At 32.9% G+C, this 18,107-nt stretch overlaps 2 protein-coding genes across 3 annotated transcripts; both read left to right on the forward strand.

The window, feature by feature from the left end:
* The first annotated feature begins 1,810 nt into the window (after positions 1 to 1,810).
* Positions 1,811 to 8,224, forward strand: PEPC7 (phosphoenolpyruvate carboxylase). 2 transcript variants are annotated; one of them, NM_001349375.1, is made up of 11 exons: positions 1,811 to 1,941; positions 2,282 to 2,482; positions 3,119 to 3,510; positions 3,625 to 3,709; positions 3,912 to 4,134; positions 4,234 to 4,337; positions 4,432 to 4,525; positions 4,716 to 4,870; positions 5,063 to 6,061; positions 6,532 to 6,918; positions 7,499 to 8,224. In NM_001349375.1, the coding sequence occupies exons 2-11, from the start codon at positions 2,315 to 2,317 to the stop codon at positions 7,793 to 7,795; spliced, it is 2,904 nt and encodes a 967-aa protein (NP_001336304.1). In that variant the 5' UTR covers positions 1,811 to 1,941; positions 2,282 to 2,314; the 3' UTR covers positions 7,796 to 8,224. The 2 variants fall into 2 exon arrangements, with proteins under 2 accessions (NP_001336304.1, NP_001236741.2); NM_001249812.2 differs by lacking the exon at positions 1,811 to 1,941 and adding an exon at positions 2,027 to 2,196.
* A 1,127-nt stretch (positions 8,225 to 9,351) lies between these two features.
* Positions 9,352 to 14,291, forward strand: LOC100805094 (dol-P-Man:Man(6)GlcNAc(2)-PP-Dol alpha-1,2-mannosyltransferase). Its single transcript, XM_003543165.5, has 10 exons — positions 9,352 to 9,827; positions 10,630 to 10,717; positions 10,801 to 10,960; positions 11,154 to 11,371; positions 11,541 to 11,836; positions 12,750 to 12,864; positions 12,960 to 13,095; positions 13,542 to 13,738; positions 13,846 to 13,935; positions 14,014 to 14,291. Exons 1-10 carry the CDS (start codon positions 9,565 to 9,567, stop codon positions 14,143 to 14,145), a joined length of 1,695 nt encoding a protein of 564 aa, XP_003543213.1. The 5' UTR covers positions 9,352 to 9,564; the 3' UTR covers positions 14,146 to 14,291.
* The last annotated feature ends 3,816 nt before the right edge of the window (positions 14,292 to 18,107 follow it).

Raw genomic sequence — 18,107 nt, forward strand, 5'->3', positions numbered from 1 at the left:
AATGCTTTATTCCATCAACGTTCTTTTCCTATCGTGAAAGTCATACGTACGTTGAAAGGTATCAAAGAGTTTTACATTAAATTTTTAAAAACTCGATCATGAAGTCTAATCAATTGCAAAAATTCAATTAATTAATAAAAGTTCCACTAGATGGTAATTTAATCCAGCAAAAAAAATGTAAAACTAATTAAAATTAAGATTTATTTTATCAATGTTAATATTTTTAGTATAATCAAGCATAATACATAAATATAAAAATATATTAAAATTTAATTTAAAACAATAAAATTTGATTACCGCTTTTGAAAAATTAATTAAAATTAAGAATGATTTTATTACTTTCAACTTTTTTAGTATAATCATGCAGAATACATAAATATAAATAATATATTAAAAATCAAAATTTAAAAGATTTTTTTTTTTATTACAATTTGTCTAATTACACCGTCAAACATCGACAATATGCAAATTTGTTGAAGAGAAAATTTAAAAAATAAGTGGAATCTGAGATCATTAGTTTATTAAGAGTTAGAGGTTGCTTGATCATGAAAGCTACTATAAATTTATGTTATAATACCGTGTTAATTTTTATTTTTTTATGTTTTAAATTTAATTTTTAAAAATAATAAAAACTATTACTCTCACATATAGTTTTTCCGTGTATTGCATGAACACATGCACTACTTATAATAAAATTCTGAATCCGTTAGATTAGTTAAAAATCATGATATTGGACAAGACAAGTATTTTTATTCTACACTTGAAAAATGATTCGAGGACAATACAAATTAAGCAGTGAGGACAAGATAAAATTTTAAATTTTTGTTACTTAGAAAACCATAAAACAACTTTTTATCTTAGGTATAAAGTATTAAAAAAAGACATACCTATTCTCACTTTTATCTAATTAATAACAAAAAAATAGTAACTCACATAATCATAAAGTTAGAAATCATTTCCCTATTTGTTTAAGTTTTTTTTAAACTTTATAATATATAAAACAAGTAATCTTTTTATATATATGATAATATACTCTCGATCAAAAAATAAGTGTAAAAAATTATTTCAAATTAATTGTCATGTTTGTTTTTCAATGTAATATTAATTGGTTTTTTCCACTAATACTCCTAATAATTGTTACTCTAGTTTTTCGATGTTACTAATAATATCCTCTTTCATATATTTAATAAGTTTAATTTTATAAAATTATTATTCTATTTTATCTAATTATTAATTTTTCTTTTGTCTATAAAATAACTTGGAAGGATACTTAAGATAGAAAAGTATTTTTTATGAGAAACTGTGGTAGTTGTATAAATCCAAATATTTATTAAAAAAAATAATAACCTACATTTCATTAATATATATCAATAAAGATGAAAACATTAATGTAAAGGGTTTTAATGACATTAAACTGCTACTTATATATATATAATTGCCCATATAATTTTGTTTTGTCCAATAAAGACAAAAGCCTGTAGTTGAATCATGTTAATCAAGATTCCATTCTTGACTTTGTGTATACAAAATAATATTAAAAAGATATAAATTTATTTCAATAATAGTTAGATGTTGAAGGTCTTTATTTAGAGAATATCTAGTGTAATGTTTCTTAATAACAAAAAAAACGGAAAAAGTGAAGATTCCATCTGGCCCCTACATAATTCAGCCTAGTTCGCATTGAAGAACAGAAAAATGTATACTAACTGGACTGAAGGATAGAATCTTGGAAACTTAAAAGCATATTCCGTCATCAGCAGTAATAATTAGGTTCGACGAAAACAATAAAAGGTAACAAAAAAAAATATTTTTAGGCACGTAAAAATGTCTCTACTTTTCTATATAAAGACACCCTTATGCATACTTTAAGATCAGAACAACACTATCTCTCTTTTTGATCCATTTTTCATTCGTTGTGATCTTCCTCTTCCTCGTACACAGGTACCATATTGGATTCCAATATCTTGCTCATTTCATGGGTCATGCAAAACAAAAAGTCATATGTTTCATGATTTTTGGTTCCCTACGTGTTGTGTTTCCAATAGGCACTTTTTTCCCACTCTTGTTGTTGTAAGAAGTATTAATATCACCCTGCACGTGTCATCCATTCAACTCATAGAAGTCAATGTCATCATTATTTGCGGGGCTGTGGAAAGAATTTATGGATGTTGTTTTGATTCGTCCCCTTGGTTTTAGGTTCATAGTTTTCATTGATTTTGTGTCTCTCTCTTTTATTTATTTGTTGTTCCTGTGGGGTGATTGGTTATTTTTCTATGATCAGAGTTTATCACAGGTGAGCGACTGAAAGGTAGCAATGGCGAACAGGAACCTGGAAAAGATGGCATCCATCGATGCACAGCTTAGGCAATTGGCTCCTGCCAAAGTGAGTGAGGATGACAAACTGATTGAGTATGATGCTCTTCTGTTGGATCGGTTCCTTGATATTCTTCAAGATTTACATGGGGAGGATCTGAAGGAAACAGTGGGTTTTTTTTCTTCTTCCTTTTCTTTTTTGGCTCTCCTAATTTGATGTCTTTTTTGTTAGATTTTGATTTGATTTGGCTGCTCATTGTTTGGTTTCTCATGTCTCAAATTTGTTGTGAAAGGCTAATATTGATTTTGACAGATTTTAAATAGTTATCTTAGAATTTGGAATCAGACCTTACTCAATATCAAAAGTTAGTTGATAGAAACGAGAGTTGTTGCCCCCGCTTATATAAACTTTTTTCTTAGGCATATTACTACTCAACCTAAAAGCTATCTCATGAGTATATACACGTTTAGCCATATCACTATGTGGGAGTCTCGAACAAGTTTGAATATGTGTTTGACTTAAGGATACAAAAATACAAAACATAACCTACTATACTTTGACTTGGCTGCACTTTATGTCTTGCTGATTGAATGTCAAGTACTACGTAGAAGGTAGATATGTAATCAGTAAAATAAACGGATCAATCAGGGGATATATTGTTAAATCTTATGTTTGGCAGATTTTATAGTTTACCTTGAGTTAATAATATACTGGATTTTATGTGTTCTTGCATTCCTCTTTGACTTTTATGAACTGGAAAACTGTTTCGCAGTGATGTTAAGAACATAAAATGTTCTTGTGCAGGTCCAAGAAGTATATGAACTTTCAGCTGAGTATGAAGGAAAGCATGACCCTAAGAAACTGGAAGAACTTGGAAATTTGATAACCAGTTTGGATGCTGGGGACTCTATTCTTGTTGCTAAGTCCTTTTCCCACATGCTTAATTTGGCCAACTTGGCTGAAGAGGTCCAGATTTCTCGCCGCCGAAGAAACAAGTTGAAGAAAGGGGATTTTGCAGATGAGAACAACGCAACTACAGAATCAGACATTGAAGAAACTCTCAAAAAACTTGTATTTGGCTTGAAGAAGTCTCCTCAGGAAGTTTTTGATGCACTGAAAAACCAGACTGTTGATTTGGTTCTTACTGCTCACCCTACTCAATCAATTCGTAGATCTTTGCTTCAAAAGCATGGAAGGTTTGTTACAAAATATAGTATTTTTCAGCTTCAGTATTCACTTTTGTATTTTCTTTTTTAAAGCTGTTGCATAGTTAACAAAATTGAGCCTTATGGTTTTCATCTGCATTGCAGGATAAGGAATTGTTTATCTCAATTGTATGCCAAAGACATCACTCCTGATGATAAGCAGGAGCTTGATGAGGCTCTACAAAGGGAGGTGAGTGTCAAAACCTTTAGGATTAGTTTGATGTTTTGCCAAACTGCAACAAGTAACCATTACTTTTTTTTTCATCACATCAATGCCTTCGTTTGGAGTTAATTCTGCTGAAGAAGAAATGTTTAAGGGTGAAAAGAAACAAAGGCTCAATTGAGTCAACGACATTGTTAACAATTTTCTTTTGTTGCTTTTGTCTATGTAGATTCAAGCTGCCTTCCGTACAGATGAAATCAGGAGGACCCCTCCAACACCACAAGATGAGATGAGAGCAGGGATGAGCTACTTCCATGAAACAATTTGGAATGGTGTTCCCAGATTTCTGCGCCGTGTAGACACAGCTTTGAACAATATAGGGATTAAAGAGCGTGTTCCTTATAATGCTCCCCTTATTCAATTTTCTTCTTGGATGGGTGGTGATCGGGATGGTATTAGTCTTATTTGTGATTTTAAAAAATAGTGTATATTATCGTAGTATACTGGACAAATGGAATGATATGCAAATTTTATGTTCCAATATGATACAGGTAATCCAAGAGTAACTCCTGAAGTGACAAGGGATGTTTGCTTATTGGCTAGAATGATGGCTGCTAATTTGTATTATTCCCAGATAGAAGATCTTATGTTTGAGGTAATCCATAGCTCTGGCATACTTTTAAAATGATCATCGTGGATTGTTAATTACTCTTGAATCATTTTGCTGATTTCCCTTCTTATTTCTGTAGCTCTCTATGTGGCGCTGCAATGATGAACTACGCGTTCGTGCAGAAGAACTTCACAGGTCTTCCAAGAAAGATGAAGTTGCAAAGCACTATATAGGTGTTTACGACACTCTTTAAACTCGGGGAATGTGTTTTACTTTATTTTGTATGAAGCTATAAACAATGATATCTAAACAAGGTCACATCACAAAGGAACAAGCTGTTGTCTACTTATGTCAATTATCTAAATGGTGAAAATATGTTGGGTTGGTTACTCATGTGATAATATTTCTTTCTTCATGATGCAGAATTCTGGAAAAAGGTTCCCCCAAATGAACCATATCGTGTGGTACTTGGTGAAGTAAGGGATAGGCTCTATCAAACTCGCGAGCGTTCTCGCCATTTGCTTTCTAATGGGTACTCTGACATTCCAGAGGAAGCCACTTTCACCAATGTTGAGGAGGTACATCCATTATTTTTGCTTTCCTGTACTTTTCCATTAACACAGTTGGGATTTTAATATACTGTTACTAGCTATGTTTTTTGTTTACTTTTAGTTATTTAACATGTTAGTTTTTGGTTGGATCGTGGATGAATTTATGTTTTCCTTGGATATCTTTATTTGACAGACGCTAACTAAAGTTAATTTGTGTAGTTCCTAGAATCTCTTGAACTATGTTATAGATCACTATGTGCTTGTGGTGATAGAGCAATTGCTGATGGAAGCCTTCTTGATTTCATGAGACAAGTCTCTACTTTTGGATTGTCACTAGTGAGGCTTGATATCAGGCAAGAGTCAGATCGTCACACTGATGTGCTGGATGCCATTACCAAACACTTGGAAATTGGCTCATACCAGGAATGGTCTGAAGAGAAAAGACAGGAATGGTTGTTGTCTGAGTTAAGTGGCAAAAGGCCTCTGTTTGGACCTGACCTTCCCCAAACCGAAGAAATTAGAGATGTTTTGGACACATTTCATGTCATAGCAGAACTACCACCAGACAACTTTGGAGCCTATATCATATCAATGGCAACTGCACCATCTGATGTGCTTGCAGTTGAGCTTCTACAACGTGAATGCCACATCAAGCATCCCTTAAGAGTTGTGCCATTGTTTGAGAAGCTAGCTGATCTAGAGGCTGCTCCTGCTGCTTTGGCACGGTTGTTCTCGATAGACTGGTATAGAAATAGGATCAATGGGAAGCAAGAAGTGATGATTGGATACTCAGATTCAGGAAAAGATGCTGGGAGGTTCTCTGCAGCATGGCAGCTATATAAGGCTCAGGAGGAACTTATAAATGTTGCCAAGAAATTTGGAATTAAGCTAACCATGTTCCATGGTCGCGGTGGAACTGTTGGAAGAGGAGGTGGACCTACTCATCTTGCTATTCTGTCTCAACCTCCAGACACAATCCATGGATCACTTCGTGTGACAGTCCAAGGTGAAGTCATTGAGCAATCATTTGGAGAACAACACTTGTGTTTTAGAACACTACAACGTTTCACTGCTGCCACTCTAGAACATGGCATGCACCCCCCGATTTCTCCAAAACCAGAATGGCGTGCTTTGATGGATCAGATGGCTGTCATTGCTACTGAGGAATACCGTTCCATTGTATTCAAGGAACCACGCTTTGTTGAGTATTTCCGCCTGGTAAGGACCACATTTAGTAAACAACTTAATTAAGTACTTATTCATTAAGTTCTTATCAGATGACATGAGACCTTATTCAAAAACTTGATTGTGAAACTTGCAAAAATAAGTTACAAAAGGAATAGTCCATGAATTGATAGTGTAAAGAGTTTATATATTGTTATTCAATCACAAATTAACAAAGTATGGTAAATTTATTGAATATTACTATACTGTGATTTCTGACTGGTCCATGAATTTTACCATACTTTCAAAGTCATACCCTACCATGATATCTGACTGGTTGACAGTGTAAATTTTTTTACACCAACAATGCATAAAAGTTTAACTCCAAAATAAAATTTGTAAGCCACCTGCATAAGCTCAAATAAGTCCTTAAAAGGCCCCCAGATATAATTGAATCATCAACTTCTCTGTTAGTAAATTGATATTTAAATGATGACAATCACTGTCAACTTTGTTTCATGTAGGCTACACCGGAGTTGGAGTATGGAAGGATGAACATTGGAAGTCGACCAGCAAAGAGAAAGCCTAGTGGAGGCATTGAAACACTGCGTGCAATACCTTGGATTTTTGCATGGACTCAGACAAGGTTTCATCTTCCAGTGTGGCTAGGCTTTGGAGCAGCATTTAAAGAAGTCATTGAGAAAAATGTTAACAATCTCAATATGCTGCAAGAGATGTACAATCAATGGCCTTTCTTTAGGGTCACACTTGATTTGGTGGAAATGGTGTTTGCCAAAGGAGATCCGAAAATTGCTGGTCTGAATGATAGGCTCCTTGTTTCAAAGGATCTGTGGCTGTTTGGGGATCAATTGAGGAACAAATATGAAGAAACTAAGAAACTCCTACTTCAGGTAATGCCACTTCAACCATGTAAACATTCAACATTTTATAGTTTTGAACTCATTCCAAAAGGGCTTTCATTAAAGGCAATAAGAAGATAAAATGCATTGATCTTCTCCATTAACTAAAATTAACTATGCACAATTAAATAAAAAGAGCTTTTACAAAACTTAGTACATAAGCTGATTTCAGCTTATAGAAAAGCTCAATGCATTTTATCTTTGTATTTTCTTGAAGTTTATCCAATTAGAGTATGTGTTCTGTAAAATATTTTCTCTGAAAATTTATTATTATCTACTAAAATTCATTCCTACACGTTATTCACAAAAATTTGATCTCAAACTTAATTTGGAGAACTCTGGTTATCTTTAAATCAAATTTAAAGCTAGAAAAATTAAAAGCACTGGTAGTGAGTTGGACTAAACTGGCCCTTATTTCAAACTAAATGTTTCTTAACATGTGCCCATAGCCTACAATCAGTCTTTTTGCAGTTAATTCTTTGGCCAATATTGAACTTTCAACACCTAAAAACAAGACTGACGATTAGTTATTTCACAAGATGATTTTGTTTGTTTTCTGGTGTACCTGTAGGTGGCTGGACACAAGGAAATTCTTGAAGGGGACCCTTACTTGAAGCAAAGACTCAGGCTTCGTCATGCTCCCATTACCACCCTCAATATTGTCCAAGCTTACACATTGAAACGTATCCGTGATCCTAACTACAATGTGAAGGTGCGCCCCCGCATATCAAAGGAATCTGCAGAGGCAAGCAAATCAGCTGATGAACTTATAAAACTGAACCCAACAAGTGAATATGCTCCTGGTTTAGAAGACACCCTCATTCTCACTATGAAGGGTATTGCTGCTGGCATGCAGAACACTGGTTAAGTTTGTTTGAGTCATTTATTACTTGTATTTTCCTTTTTTTTATTACTATCAAGATAGCATGAATATGGTTGCAGCACTGAAAGTTAGTGCTCTAGTTTTGTTCTCAGATACACTTTGTTTTGTTTTGTTTTGTTATTATGCTACACCACCTTTCTGCACTGAAAGAGTCAGCTACCACACAAATGAGGCATGCCATTGATGTGTTATGTTTCAAGACGGAAATTATGCTTAGTACTGCTACTACTACCCTCTTCTGTACTTCTTTGTATCTTCGTTCCAGAAGGTCTTGTTTTGTTTTGTTTGCCATCATTAAATCAGGGGAGTGTTTAGTACTATCTCTATGTATACTAACAGAGGGTTTGTACTAGTCTCATGATATGAGGGGAGAAATAACAAGGAAGTAAAAGAAATTAAATTTCTTTATAAGTTAAAATCAATTTCTTCCGTTTAACTTTTTTCTTCTCTTAATGTCTGTTTAAATTTACTTAGAGCGTGTTTGGAAAAATGAAATTCCACTTTCCAATGCACATAAGCACATTGAATGTGTCAATCCTCCTCTTATGATTGGCTTTCAACATGATAAACAGTGAATCAAACACACATTTTGTCCATTTAGAATCAAGTTGAAATACTAGCTTAATTTCAGATAAATATTTCGTTTCATATTGAATAATTGATTTTGTGTTGTAACAATCGTATGTAACTTTTGTGTTGAATAAAAAATTATATTACACAAGTTTTCATGTTCATATTAAAACAATTCCTTATTGCTTCCATCTTTTAACATTTTTAAGTCACAAAAAAAAAAAATTCTGACATTTTACTTGGTTTTGTTTGCTCAAATTTTCAAGTGTGAAATAAAGTCACCTTTGCAACACATAAGTTAATATTATTTTCATGAAATCAAAATTATAATTACATTCTCCTTAAAATTATTTCATCTCTTATATTTTAATAAAACTCATGATTAATTACATCTCATAAACTGATAAAAGTGTAACTTATAGAAGTAAAATTTCTTCTAATCAAACTATAAAAACATGAGTTCAAAAGATTTTATTTTATCAAACTCATAAAAAAAAATATTAAAATAAACCCATAAAAAATTAATTCCTTATTTTTTGCCCTTCACTTTCTTATAAGACTCATGTTTATTCCCATTTCTATATAATATTTTGCATATTTTATCTAAGCTCTATCATTATTTGATAGCCGATTATTTAGAATGGTTTTTCCGTTTTTAATTAGTCAATACTGATGCAGAAGTTTAATATATAAAAATAAATTCATAAAAAAATTAAAATTTTAAATAACAAATTAAAACATTTTATTAAACATTTCTTAATTACTATCTAACTTATGAATGTCCTTTATTCATATGTTGGAAAAACGATTTTTTTTTTTATCACCATTGTCCTTCCATCTTCACGAGATGACTAATATAGGTAGAAAATCTGGTTCAGTGGGTCTTTTTTTGGATCACGTTTTTTTTATTCATACTATTCGAACTTGATATATTGTTTACGAAAACCAAAAAACGATTATTAGTTATGAAATTATTTATTAATTAATTGAATTAATAAAAATAAGAGAGAAAAGAGAAAAGAACGACGCAGCAGAGACAACAACAACAAAAAAAAGTAAAGAATTTGCTTTGCGAGGAAGTAAGTAGGAGATGCTCTGAACTTTCAAATTTGTACAACCCCTAGGAAGAGAAGAAGAAGGTTCAAAATCCAATCCATTTTTCATTTCGAAAGATCGTGATCGCAATGTCCCTCTCCACCGTGAGGCAGCGGCGCTCGGAGCCGTCTGATCCGTCGCCATCAGAACCGTACACGAAGCTGGACAAGCCCGAGAAAGCGGAGGAGAAAGACGAAGGGTTGGGGTGGGTTTTCCCGTTCGTGGCTCTTGGGTTATTGAGGTACATGAGTGCCACCTCCAACATCATCCACGATTGCGACGAGGTCTTCAATTACTGGGAGCCTCTTCATTTCCTTCTCTACAAATCTGGATTCCAGACATGGGAATACAGGTTCTGTTCTGTATTGCTCTTCTTCTTCTTCTTTTTTGTTGGGGTTCAGTTTTGGGGAGATGATGGGTCAAGGGAGAAGAGAGAAAGTTTTGATTTTTATTATTTTTGGGGTGTGTTTGGGTAAGCAATTTAGTTAAATGCTTGTTGAATAAGTTTATGGCTATGTTTACATAAACTTCTCTTGTAAGCACTTGTAAGAAAAGAAAGTAAGAGTGTAAAATGAATTGAGCTTCTTTAATAAGCTAAAATCAACTTATGCAGCTCAGTTATTGGAGAAGTTAGATGAAAGAACATCTATAAAAGTTAAATGTATAAGTTGATATATTAACTTAAGAAAGAAGTTCGATTCATTTTACCTTTTTTTTTCCTCCTATAAGTACTTACTAGTACGTAGAGGTTTATCCAAACAGGGCCAATGTATAAATTGTTTCTAGAGGGAATGGAGTTAAACTGTTTTCATTTAAGTTTTAAAAAGTTTTTGTAAGCTATGGTGGGAAATTTATTGAAATAAGCTGAAAACAGTTTGTAGACATATCATAAGTTAGTCTGGTAAGCTCTCAAATATTTATGTAAGTGCTTATTAATGTTGTAAGATAAGCCCAAATTAGTTGTAAATAAATTCTTCCAAATGCAGCTTTAGTAGCTTGTAGATGACAGGAAAAAAGATTATTTTGATGATGCCTTTATTAGGTTTTATCTATAGCTTGCAAGAAATGACTTAAAAGACTGAGAAGAAAAGTTCATTAGTTTCAGTTCAGGTCATGGTATTGATAAATGACAAGTGGTGTGTACTTGGTTGCAGTTCACAGTTTGCTCTTCGGTCATATTTGTACCTTTTATTTCATGAAATAGTGGGTCGACCAGCTTCATGGTTGTTTAGTGAGGACAAAGTAAGTTTCCTGCTGTGCTTACTTGTTGAATTGTTACAGATTAGATGAGCTTTTCATGTTACCATTGTCTTTTCCTGCTGTAGGTGAGAGTGTTCTATGCTGTGAGATTCTTTCTCGGTCTTCTCTCTGTTTTGACTGATACTGTTCTCGTGGTAGCTCTTTCGAGAAAGTATGGAAAACGACTTGCTACGTATGCCCTTGCTATGCTGTGCTTAACCAGTGGCTGTTTCTTTGCTAGCACTAGTAAGTGATCCTTTGGCTTTTTATTTTTTCAAAATGATTTCTTATCTTCATCTTCTCTTGTCATTATGCATACCTACCTTTGAAAATAAATAAAGGGTGACCAAGTATTATGTGTTTCATGATTCTGTATTCCAGTCTAAGATATGGGACTCTGTTTTACTAATGTTCTTTTTCAAACTTTTATTATCTCTAGGTTTCTTGCCGAGTTCGTTTTCTATGTATGCAATATCTCTTGCATCAGGTTTATTTCTTCTGGATAAACCTGCTGCAGCAATTTCTGTTGCTGTTATTGGTGTAATACTTGGCTGGCCATTCTCAATCTTGGCTTTCCTTCCAGTGACACTATATTCTCTATCTAGAAAATTCAAACAGGCATTTATTGCTGCGGCTGTCACATCAATTCTTCTTCTTGTAAGTCAGACTACCCCCCCCCCTCTCATTGACCTTCTCTGGCCTATAAATTATGTCTATACCATCTAATATTGTATATAATGTATAGTTTTGGTTGCATCCTGTTATGCTATTAAATTTCATATTTCATATCCTTTACAATGGCAGCATATTTTAATTGTGTTTACAGGCATTGTCAATAGTTATGGACTTTTACTACTATGGAAAATGGACTTCATCTGTCTTGAATCTTTTAATATATAATGTAGCTGGAGGCGGTGAAAGCCATCTGTATGGGACTGAAGGGCCTCTTTATTATCTGAGGAATGGATTTAACAATTTCAACTTTTGTTTTGTTCTTGCTCTGCTGTTCTTGGGGATTTTGCCTATTGCAAAGAAGAAATATGCACCAGACCTACTGATTGTGATATCACCTATATATATTTGGCTGGGGTTTATGTCTTTGCAGCCACACAAAGAAGAAAGGTTTGGCTGAATTTTTACCTGGTCTTCTGTTACAAATTTAAATTTAGTCATATGATGTTATTTGAGACAAACACTTGCACAATGCACACACCATGTATATTATTATGTTTTATGCTATGACATTGAAATGGATATCAATTTCTTATTTCCTACATTTTTGGTTTATACAAGTCCACAGACCTTATATTTTTTTGTAATCTCCAATATAGGCTCATTTTTATAAGTGGGAGCTTAGATGGTTTTGTTTAGATTTAGAAAGTCAGGTATTGCCTTTGAATTGGTGCACTCACCTATAGTTAAGAACACAGAACCTTGTTAATTGGTGGACTAGCTTATAGTGAATAAGGCACTCAATTTTAAGTTGGAGTGAAGTTAATTTCCATAATATTTACAGTATTGCAAATTTTCTTTTGTGCATTCAGAAACTAAGGGAAGAAATTTGGAATAAGGAAAACTTGAGTTAGTATCACAGGAATCTCCAATTTATTGAAAGCATGTCTTCTAGATCTTGATTATATTATTGGGCCTATCCTTAATTAAAAATCAGTTTCTCAAACCCCTTTTCTGTGCATATTGTCTGGATTAGCTGTTCATTAAGGGAATTCATCCCCAATTCTTCACTTCTGAAGAGAGTTCAGTTTTCCCTCCCTTTGGATAAGTCTAAGCTAGACACTGTAAATTGGATTTAATTATCATGATTTAGTTATCCTCTACATTTATGTAGAGTAACTATTAAGATAATTGTGCTCTTCAGAAGAGAAATAATAGTGCACAGGGTAATTGTTTAGTATTATTCCTTCAGCTTGTGCAGTTGAGTGAATTAATTATGAGTTTTGTATTTGATTGTGTTATTATAAAATCTATGGTTGCATTGGAACAGATAATATTTGTTTTTCTCCATCTGTGCATGCAGGTTCCTGTATCCAGTATATCCACTTATTTGTGTTGCTGCTTCAGCTGTTATTGAGAGCTTCCCTGATCTTTTCCGTAGCAAATATAATCCATATGATCGCTCTATAATAGTGACAGTAAGATACCAATTTACTTGAGATTTGGATAGATCTTTATATATCCGATATGGAAGCAATAAATACATTCTGAATTCTACTCATGCTAAATGCAGGTTGCCAAAGTTATGAGACCAGTGGTTCTTAGCCTTATACTATATGCCTCTCATGCCCGTACATTTTCTCTGATCAATGGTTACTCCGCTCCCTTAGAGGTTTACAAGATCTTGGAACACCATGATGCAGAAAACAGTAAGTCAAACATCTGGTGGCTTTGTTTCTGTATTTTATGAATGGCCTTTTTTTTAAAAATGTGATTGAATGGAGTAATTGGGATAGTTTTTAATTATTTGAAATAGTTCAGTGATTAAAGGTGTAGGGATAGGGAATTAGTTTTAATAGGATATGGGGGTAGAGCATTCTGTTTGGAAACTGAGCATTTGCTCTGTTGTAGAAAGGGTAAAGAACCGTTGTAAAAGGGGAAACACTTGAAAGGAGAATGTTCTCCTTAGGTTCTACTTCTTCATTTGAAATTTAGTAAACACTGCCAAAGCATGCTCTCCTTTTCTTTCTGTTTTTCTCAACCATCTCTGAAAACTGAGAAGCTGTTTTATGGGTTCCTGACAATGTGTCATAGGGTACTTAAAGAAACTAAGGCTGCTGTGCTGCCTAAATTTGCATGTTCCTTTGTGTTGCAGATTCTGTACTTTGTGTTGGAAGTGAATGGCATCGCTTTCCATCATCATTTTTCATCCCAGATTATGTGGGACAAGTTCGATGGATTGACGATGGATTCCGAGGTCTTCTTCCCATCCCATTTAATTCTACCCTAGGGGGGACTGCATCAGCACCACCATATTTCAACAATAAAAACATGGCATCAGACAAGCAATATGTATGTCCTCTTTAATTACATATATAGGTGCTTGACTGCTTGTACTTTTGCTCTTTATAAGTTTTTGTTGGAAGGCAACTGACTAGTGACTAACATTGATTTGACAGCTCCATGATGTTGATGCTTGTACTTTCCTTGTCGAGCTGCAGCTAGAGCGGCCTTACCTGACTCGTGGAAGTGACTTGTCAACATGGGAGGTAAAAGTCATTCTTGAAGTTTCTCATATTGAATTCTAATATTTAATTTTAATTGTTTGGATATTTTTTGTATTTCAGCCTATTGCTGCATTGCCTTATCTGGACAGGGAGCTTTCACCGGCACTGTATAGGTCCTTTTTCATTCCTTACCTTTGGCAAGAGAAGAATGTTTTTGGAATGTATAAGCTGCTTAAAAGAAGAACCACCTGATTTTCTATTTGGGCGGGGGATGGGGCATTAGATTGTCCTAGAATATGGTGGTGGATTAACAACAAAACCATTTTTGTTAGAGACAGTAAGCTTGTAGGATTTCCCTCATCTGTTGTTGAATATTTGATTTAGTTCTAATCTTCTTAGATTCCCCGAGTGTTGTCTGATGTCTTTTTCCCACGGAAGCATTCAGTTTATTAATCATCTACGGATTAAGTGTGTGTTGGGGTGAGTATTTGCAAACTGGATTTGGATAATCTTCATTTTGCAAAATTGTTTTGGTTAAAATTGAGTTTGAAGTGATTTATGTTTAAAATCTTTTATTTCAAAAGAAAACTTGTAGTGAAGCCTAGTGTACAATTTTCAATCCATAAAAAATGCTATATAAAAGTTGTTTTTGATAGAATTACATTTTACAAATTTCTCCTGTGTGAAACATTGGCCTAACATTTTTCCATACATATGTGATAATATCTCGAATACACCCTTATGGAGCTTCTAGAAGTGTGTTTAGCTGATGTTATTGCAGCAAATTAATGATGTTTAAAAACTTGATTTTGAATAAGCTTAATTTTGTAAAATTGATTGTGGTAAAAAGTTTGGTATTATAAAAGGGTAATGTTTCAATTTTAAATTAATAAATGTGTGTTTGGTTTGTATTACAAACCTGCAAAGGGAAGTTCAATGGAAAAGATACAAATTTAATTCCCATTTTCATGCGTTGGAAAGTATGGACTTCTCTCAATGCAAAAGGGTTTATAAACAATCCTAGTTCAAATTTTATATTTTTTTAAATTTTTTTTTTACAAACATCATGATAAATACAGATCACAGCTGAGTTTACCCTCGTTTGCAAAATGCAAAACGTGTTTCTAGACATGTTATGACTGTTTGCAATTTGCTACACCTAGGCCAGCAAAGTAGATGAACAATAATGTGTTTAGATTCAAATTTGAACGTGCGTATTTTTTAATCTTCACATCAAATTCATATTAAAACATAAAAGCTTGCTTCAAATTGAATGTGGATCTGTGGTTAAAAATACTGAACCAGACATGCATGCAGCCATTCCCCATATCCTAGGAATCTTAAAAAAAGGCATTATAAGCATCTATATTTAACTGGGAAGTGCATGCAGCCATTATGTGAATCTTAAAATGGCCGCATCTATAACAAATGAGAGTGCATATATTAATGTGGACCTGTGTTTTTTTTTCGAAGTCAACCTGAGGTTAAAAATACTGAACCAGACATTTTCCTTTCTTAAAAGATAGTTGAACTCTCCTTTCTTAAAATGTTTTAAAATATGCGCTCCCCACTTTTGAAAGATAAATATACATGATAAAGCTTTTAATTCACTATCCACTTTTTGAAGACTTTCCCCCCTTTTTATTTTGACATGATTGACAACTAGTTTGAACATCTATTATCAATTTTGGGATCTTTAAAAGTGAAATAATTATTTTAGATGATATTTGATTGTGGATAATAAAAGAAGTTAAAACTTCATTTTACCTTTTAAAATATATTAAAACCAATAATAGAATGTTTAAAATTAATTTCTATTTTTTTGTCAAAAAAAATAATTTCTATTCATAATTTTGACCACTATAATTAATATTCATTTTTTAGAAAATGATAGTGTATATTTTAAAAGAAGAAAGGGAAAGTGTATTTTTTTTTGTTAGCATCCCAGTCAATATGCTTATCATCTGCGGTTAGGCATGATAATTCTCCCTGCAACTCGGGATTCCCACGGGGACTGTCCCATTCGGGGCCCTGCGGTCGGAGAAAAATTCCCCACGAGGACGAGGATGGATGAAAAATCCCCCCGCAACTAATTTGGGGACGGGGACTATGCTCCCCGCCCCGCAGGGTCCCGTATCCCCGCGTATATATAATTTTACTTATATACTCTTTTAACTTATAATATGTATAACATAAATATAAGTGTTAATATAGTATTTTACTAGTAAAAAATTTACAAAATAAAATTATCATATATATAAGTGATATCTCACAAGTCACAAAGACACAAACACTACCTAAACCCTAAAACGCTGCATCAAACATTCAAACTTCGTAGCAATTAATTTATTTTAATGATTGTATAATTGTGTCATTAGGTTCCTTAAAATCAAAGATGAAATTTTGCTCAATAGTTGACGATGCAGACATACCAACGCCAACGGTATGAAAATTTTATTATATTAATTCATGACTTTTTTATATTTTCTGAACACATATTTACATGTTTCATTGCACTTGGATGGAAGTATGAAGACTTGATTCGGTATAATGTTGTTAATTTATTGTATGAAGACTTATAATATTATGCTAGTTTTATTATTTTTATTGTGTAATATTGTAACATTAATTTGTACTTGGATATTTCTTGGATGCTTTTATGTTTGTGTGATTTTATTACTATTATTATTGATTTATTTTGGTATTTTTAGTCATGTTTTAAACTTAGAATTAAACCTTAAATTTATTATTGTTGAAAAATTGAGATAAAACAAAAAAAAAATTGTATTTTTTTTATAATTTTTTACATTTTTTAATGTAAAATAGGATCTCCGCGGGAAGCCGAGGGACGGGAAAGGACAAAAAATACCCAACGGGGACGGAAAAAAGGAGAAGGTTTGGGGATAGGGAGCGGGGGAGTACTCCCCACCCCCGCCCTGCACGGGTGCCATGCCTATCTACTGCACACCAATGCCAGTTTATTTAAATTTACAACAATTAATTTAAAATAAGTGTTTTTTTAAGAAGCAAGATAAATTTTGCTTCTCAAAATAAGCAAAAAAAAAAGTTATTTTTTAAGCAAAAACAATTTAGACAAACTCACTAAAAAAATATAAATTACTTATTTTATTAAAAAAATGTTTATTTCAACAAATAACCTTAAACAAACTGAAAATATAATTTAAACAAAAGGAAAAGAAAGTGTAATTTAAGCATCTTTTAAAGGAAAAGAATATATATATATATAATTAACTTTTAGGTTACTTGCTTTTCACTTTATGGTGTTCTTTAAATATATTTTGTGAAAATGATATTAATAATTAACATTTACGATTAAAAAAATCTTAGGTGTTTTAATATTATTTTTCAATCATAATTAAAATTTCACTTTGATAACCTGCATGATAACGGTTTGCATCAAATATAAGCATAGATTATTAGAGAATAGAAAGAAAAAAACAACCGTTTCTAAATTTTGTTCTTTGCATAAAGTCATTTGTCATGCTGTTTAAATACTCGTCCAAGCAGCACTTGTCATGAAACGAACCAAAACATGCAATGGAAAATGGCAATCGATTCTCATCACCTGGAAGGTATTGATGCAAAATTTATTAGGTAATGATAAAAATTATAGGGTTGGCCATTAGTCCAAACATTCAATAATAAAACTGTAAAAAAGAGCATAAAGTATAAAAGTAAAGTATGGCTTTTGTTCAATTGAAGTCTCAAGAGACCTCCCTCTCATCTTCCGATTTTGGACACACTAGTACTAATTACACTTTTACCATATTGAGTAAAACTTGGATTAATTATTCTATCCTATGTGTCTTCCATTATCGGTGTCATATAAAAATATAAATCATGATTATTAATTTTACATTATTTTAACACCTTTTACAGTCCTTGAAAAAGACCTCGCTCTTTGTTTTTTGTTGTTTTTTTCTCTCTTTTACATCACCTATCATTTCATCACTCCATAAAAGTGTAAGTAGGAAGTGTAAAAATAAAAGTGATATGAAATGAATTTTTCATCACGTGAAAACGTTAGGGTTCATACCCAAGAGAGCTTTTGTTCTTGTGTTATCAAGGCTTTTTGGGGGATTGCTTGATTGATCCCAAGTTAACATCTCACTTGATCGTTTTGTCTCCCAACTCACTTCCTTTGTTCAAAAACTAATAATAAAAGAAGAAAGAAAGGTACAATATTATTGATT

The sequence above is a fragment of the Glycine max genome, chromosome 13 (genome assembly GCF_000004515.6).
Source record: "Glycine max cultivar Williams 82 chromosome 13, Glycine_max_v4.0, whole genome shotgun sequence".
NCBI lineage: Eukaryota > Viridiplantae > Streptophyta > Magnoliopsida > Fabales > Fabaceae > Glycine > Glycine max.